Raw genomic sequence first — 6,000 nt, 5'->3', positions numbered from 1 at the left:
AAGAGATGGGAGTACCAGACCACCTTACCTGTCTCCTGAGGAACCTGTACGAGGGTCAAGAAGCAACAGTCAGAACCAGACATGGAACAACTGATTGGTTCAAAATTGGGAAAGGAGTATGACAAGGCTGCATATTGTCGCCTTGCTTATTTAATTTATATGCAGAGGACATCATGAGAAACACCAGGTTGGATGAATCACAGGTCAGAATTAAGTTTGCCAGGAGAATTATCAACAACATCAGATACACAGACGATACCACCCTAATGGCAGAAAGCGAAGAGGATCTAAAGAGCCTCTTGTTGAGGGTGAAAGTGGAGAGTGCAAAAGCTGGTTTGAAACTCAGCATTAATAAAACTAAGATTATGGCATGTGGCCCCATCACTTCTTGGCATATAGAAGGGGAAGAAATGGAAGCAGTGACAGATTTTATTTTCTTGGGCTCCAAGATCACCGCAGACAGTGACTGTAGCCATGAAATTAAAAGACGCTTGCTCCTTGGGAGGAAAGCTATGGCAAACCTAGACAGCATAGTAAGAAGCAGAGACATCACGTTGCCAACAAAGGTCCGCATAATCAAAGCTGTGGTTTTCCCCGTAGCAACGTATGGCTGTGAGAGCTGGACTATAAGGAAGGCTGAGCACCGAAGAATTGATGACTTTGAACTGTGGTGCTGGAGAAGACTCTTCCGAGTCCCCTGGACTGCAATGAGGTCAAATCAGTCCATCCTAAAGGAAATCAACCCCGAGTGCTCATTGGAAGGACAGATACTGAAGCTGAAGCTCAAATATTTTGGCCACCTAATGCGAAGAGGAAACTCCCTGGAAAAGACCCTGATTCTGGGAAAGATTGAAAGCAAAAGGAGAAGGGACGGCAGAGGATGAGATGGCTAGATAGCATCACCGATGTAATGAATATGAAGTTGAGCATGCTCCAGGAGAGAGTGGAGGACAGGAAGGCCTGGATTGCTATGGTCCATGGGGTCACGAAGAGTCAGACACGACTTAACAACTGAACAATGGTCCCACAACAGGTCTTAATTTATCCATCAATGCTAAGATGATACATTTAAGCTCTAATTGAATTGGCACAGACAGTACTTTTTGCCTTGAAGTTGCATTGCCATTTAACTCCAACCCCTACAATGCCCCCCCTGATAGCATGCCCCCCCCCGATATATCTAACTAACAACTGAGGATCACACAAGAGCTTATGCCATAATAAAATTAAGGTGTCATGAGACTTTCTTTTTTATGGGAAAATGACTGTACTTCCAGTTGCGTGTCACAGAAAACAATGCAGTCCAAGTCAAGTGGATCTTAGAGCATTTCTACACCAGCCTAGAATCCTGCATTTAACAGGGCTTTCTGCTTCTGTTTTAAATGCAGGATCACAACTGACTGCCTTTACACACACTTCCTTTTCCCTCACCCCCTTTCCCCCTCTTTCTCCCCGTATCTGAGTCTTCCATATATTTCATTGATCTCTGTTCTTGCCGCTTTAACTCTTTTGACAGAGGAAACTGAAGCGGATCACCACGGGGTAATTTGATAGCTCATTATCTGCGATTTATTTTAAAATGGAACAAAGGGCATTTAGTGCAGGAGGGTCATAGCGTCATGTAAAGAGCCCGCAAACTTCCGTGAAGGAGCAATCTCAATCGCAGGATAAATGCACGGTGTGAAGGAGCCCTTAGTTGCAGCCTAGTTCACTGTTTTCTTGTAGTGCTGTTCATACGCTGCTTCTGTGGCAGCAAGACAATGATGAAGTCACTAGTCTGTAGCTTTTTGAAGCAATGAACCAATAAGTTGCAAATGCATTTCTTACATGTCCAGTGACCACCTCTAGTAAAGGTGCAAATACAACATATCTTATTTAAATCAGTAGGGGATTCAGCAAGATCTAGATTCACCTTAGTACCCTCCACTGCATTTAGCAGGATTGTAGTAGTGAAAATTCAATGAAACACACTTTTAAAATGCGAAGTATAATGACACAAGGGGGAAAATGAAGACATAAACATTCCGCTCTTAAACTTACAAGGATGTTATGATTGCTTATGATTGTTTCCAGGTTTATCCCTCTAATCCTCTGAAGTCTAGAAATGTAGTAGTCTTTGGCTGAAATTTTGTCAAAGGCAAGCAAGTAAATATGTAGGGAAATCCAAACCACTTATTATAACATTAGGTAATGACCTAATTGCCCTTTCAGAATTCAGTGCATGTTGTATCCATGGAACAGATTTATAGAAGAAGAAGATTGTGTTTTGATTGATCTTGTGTATACACAATATATATTTAAATATATTTTAAAAGCTTCTGTAATTAAAATTTAAATCTACGATGGCTATAAGTGCACGCTCACTTTCTAACTCACATTGCCATCACCACAAATACAATCCAAGAAGGTCAAAGATGTTTTTAGTGGGTCATGTGTAAAAATGTGCTTAACCCTAGAATATTCAGCATTCTTTCTAATGAATCACACTTAAATTAGCCTTTGCTATTATGATTACTTATAATACACTATGTAAATAGGAAAAAGAACAAGGAGTAGCACCTTAAAGGTGGATAAATTTGTTATGCTATAAGCTTTTGTGAACTACAGCCTAGTTCATGAGTTGCATTAAGTGTACTGTAAGTTGGTAGGTACCAACATATACACGTGGTTGGGGTGTGTGTGTGTGTGTGTGTGTAAGCAGTGAGGTCAGGGGGAAATGAAATACAAAAAGTACAGACTGAAATCACATTAAATGGATGTAAAATCATTACAGCAATCATTCACAAAGCAATGTTGATGAGAACACAACATCCTGGCATTACTAAGCAAATTAATTAATGTAGTCGGATAAAAAGCTGTTCTCAGTTCAGGCCACTTCTTGACAAGTTTCAGGCTGGAGTCTCCCTTTGATGTTCCTTCACTCAAGAATGGCCACTTTAAGGTCAGCGACAGAACATCCGGGGAGACTGAAATGTTCTCCCACTGGTTTCTGGATTTTGCCCTTTCTGATGTGAGATTCGTGTGCCTTTCGCGTACCGACTGGGCTGCTGTTTGTCCTATGCAAAATGCAGAACAGCATTGCTGGCAGATAGATGATCTACAGCAAACATCTCAGTAAAAAAATCCCCCCCCCCTCCCAAAAAAAGTAATGCACGTGGCGTGGGTGATCTGTTCCCATTAGCAAATGCGCTCATTACAGGCTACCGCATAAAAAGGAGCTTTTGCTTTGCTGGGAGAGTAGCCAAGTGGCACCCTGGAGTTTCCTTTTCTAGCGGCGCCTGGCGGATCTAAAATTGCCCAGCCTTGCCCGGGTGCACGTGCGCGAGTGTGTGTGTGTGTGTGTGTGTGTGTGTGAGAGAGAGAGAGAGAGAGAGAGAGCGTCCCCCTTTTCCAACGGAGCGGCTACTCCTCCCTTTCGCCCTCCTTCCTCTGGCTTTGATGTCGGTCCGCCCTCCCCCCCGAGTAATGAGGCTGTCCTAGCACGAGATGAGGCGAAGGAGAGCCGGGAGGCGGAGGCAGAGCGCCGGCGTCCGCCGCTTGAAGCCCCTTTTCTTCCCCAGCTCCCCACTCAGATTCTCGCCCGGGCACGTTCTGCTCTCCTCTCGGGCCGGCAGCACCAGCCGCGGGAAGAGGGAGGGAAGAAAGGCGGGCGCCTCTTTCTTAGGCTGCTGAGAGGAGGCTTGCTCCTTCAAGCGGCCGGCTTGTGGAGATCCCTTTGCTGGGGGCGGCCAGCGCTTCCCTCCGTCTCCTTTCGCCCGCCAGCTCCTGGCAGCGAGCAAGGGGCGGCCGGTGCCTGCCCGCCCGCCGAAGCGGGAGGAGCGAGGCAGGTGCGAGGCTCCCGGGCATGTCCGGCAAGGGCAAGGGGGGCAAGGAGCAGGGGAGGGTGACCTTCTCCCGGCAAGAGGAGGGTGAGGACGAGGGGACCGCTGAAGAAGAAGAGCCGCAGCGGCGACCGCGCCGGGGCTGGAGGGGAGTGAACGGCGGGCTGGAGCCGCCCCAGCGTGACCAGGCGGTGAGAACCCAGCGGGAAATGTACGGCCGCTACCCGCCCTCGCCAGCGCTGGGCAGCATGTAAGTCGCCGGAAAGGCCCTGCCGGAGGGGGTTGGGTCAACTCGGCGCGCGGTGGCGCCTCTCCTCGGGCGGGAAGGAAGTCGTGGTGGTTGCTCCTCTGCAGGTGGTTCGGAGCTCAGAAGTTGTGGGCTTTTCCTTCCCTGTCTTCTCGCCAGGAGACGGTCGATGGCCGTCGAGGGAGTCTTGCTGGGGAGGGCACAGTTGGTGGGTCGACAGGTGTTGAGAAGCCAGGGAGATCATCATAACGCTACCAAGAGAGAGCTGGAAAGAGAATAATTTCACTGGAGCGCATGAGAAAAAAGGAATGGTTAGAAATTGGGTGCATGATTGCGTGCAGGTATTCACCCTACAGGTGGTTTTGGCCCCCTTTTTCTTTCCATAAGTGCTTCTTGAGATTTTCCGTTGTCTGTTTTCTGGAGCGCAGTTCACCTCGCTCAATTAGAGATTGGCTGTTGACTTGAAAGATGCATGGCTGGTTGCTCTTGTATAGTTTGCACAAACAGTTGAACTGGGTGTGTCTTCACGAGCAGCACCCTTGCTCCATTCCACTTTTTTGACCTCATGTTTCCTCATGAAACGAATCTTCACTGAATTTCCTGTACATGCACGCCTTTTCCTTCCAGAATCTCTGGGTCCGTTTTTAAAACATTCTTAACAACGCATTTGTACAATCCAACTTCTCTCTCCTCCAATATGGTGGTGCTGCTGGGTGTGGGTGTGTGGTGAAAGGCGTTGAGAGGGATCACGAAGTAGTTGGTTTTACCTGCTTCTAAAAGAAATCAGAACATGAAATTGCGAAGTGTCTTTACTAAAAGTCAGGAAAAGTAGTAAGTGCTGATAATAATGGAGAAAGGGTGGGACAATTGCTAGTAGGAAGGAGAGTACAAGACTTAAGGTGCTTTCAGATGTCTTTTTCTTAGTGGTAGGCTGGCTAGTGGAGCATCAAATCCGAAATGGGAGAAACCTATGCAGAATATACATTTGTGAAATAACTTAATTTCATGAATTTATACTCATAAAATGAAAAAGGGTACTTGTTTTGCATGGGTGGTTGTAACTCTGATGGTTGCTTTAGCACTATGAACCCCCTGCCCACTGATTCTGCTAAGTAATCTGGATTAAGCAGGGATCCAACACATATGGATTGTGGGTAACTGATGGTTTCAGTCACAACTTATAAACACTGTATCTGCAAATACTGCTGGACCAGTGAAAGGAAGTTGTCTACCTCTTTAATGAACGACAAGAAAGACAACTGGGAAATGGAGCTCTAAACAGGAATCAAGAGTCACAGATCGCAGTACATGGTGCAGACTACCCTCCTTTTTGTGTGATTTCCTGTAACTTCTAGTGCATAGTGCAGTATTGCTGGTCTGGATACACACTTATAAAGTGCTTCCAAATGGAAGGCTCCTAATGCTACCAATCCAAAGGCATCGTGCAGCTGTTCCTTCTTCCTTCACGGACTTTCTGCAGTAAAAAAGTCAGGAAAACAGTGGAAAAACATGGAAGGGATGCAAATGGAAAACTTTGGACTATCCACAGAATTCCGTGAATGTGGTGGGCAACCGCCCAATAAAAGTCTTGTCTGGAAGCACTGATAGAATATAGATGTCAGGGACTGGAAAAGTGAAGGATACGTCTTAGGTAATTGCACAGGCAGATAAGATGCCTGAATCATTGTAATGGGATTTTTTCTGATGGTTCTTGAGAGTTGAGGTGAGATTAGGAGATATCTCTTGGTGGGATGAGAAATGGATTTTGGTTTCACCAGAGTTAATGTGAAGCTGAAAAATATCGTGGACAGAGATGGTCGAGATGCAGTAAGTGCAGACGCCAGGCTTAATTTGAGCCACAGCTCACTGAACCTTGGAACATATGAAAGAATAATTGAGAGTTCTTCAGTAATTGAAAAAGGAGATTATTTG

At 46.0% G+C, this 6,000-nt stretch overlaps 1 protein-coding gene across 1 annotated transcript in view; it reads left to right on the top strand.

The window, feature by feature from the left end:
* The first annotated feature begins 3,339 nt into the window (after positions 1 to 3,339).
* Positions 3,340 to 6,000, top strand: part of TRPC3 (transient receptor potential cation channel subfamily C member 3) — a 72,770-nt gene continuing 70,109 nt past the window's right edge. The window contains exon 1 of the mRNA XM_084860262.1: positions 3,340 to 4,071. Within this exon, the coding sequence (XP_084716388.1) occupies positions 3,845 to 4,071 (227 nt within the window). The 5' untranslated portion in view covers positions 3,340 to 3,844. The remainder of the gene's footprint in view (positions 4,072 to 6,000) is intronic.

Source organism: Heloderma suspectum, chromosome 5, assembly GCF_057233095.1.
Source record: "Heloderma suspectum isolate Gila_16-S chromosome 5, 16-S_ref, whole genome shotgun sequence".
NCBI lineage: Eukaryota > Metazoa > Chordata > Lepidosauria > Squamata > Helodermatidae > Heloderma > Heloderma suspectum.
This window is presented reverse-complemented; position numbering and strand designations above follow the sequence as displayed.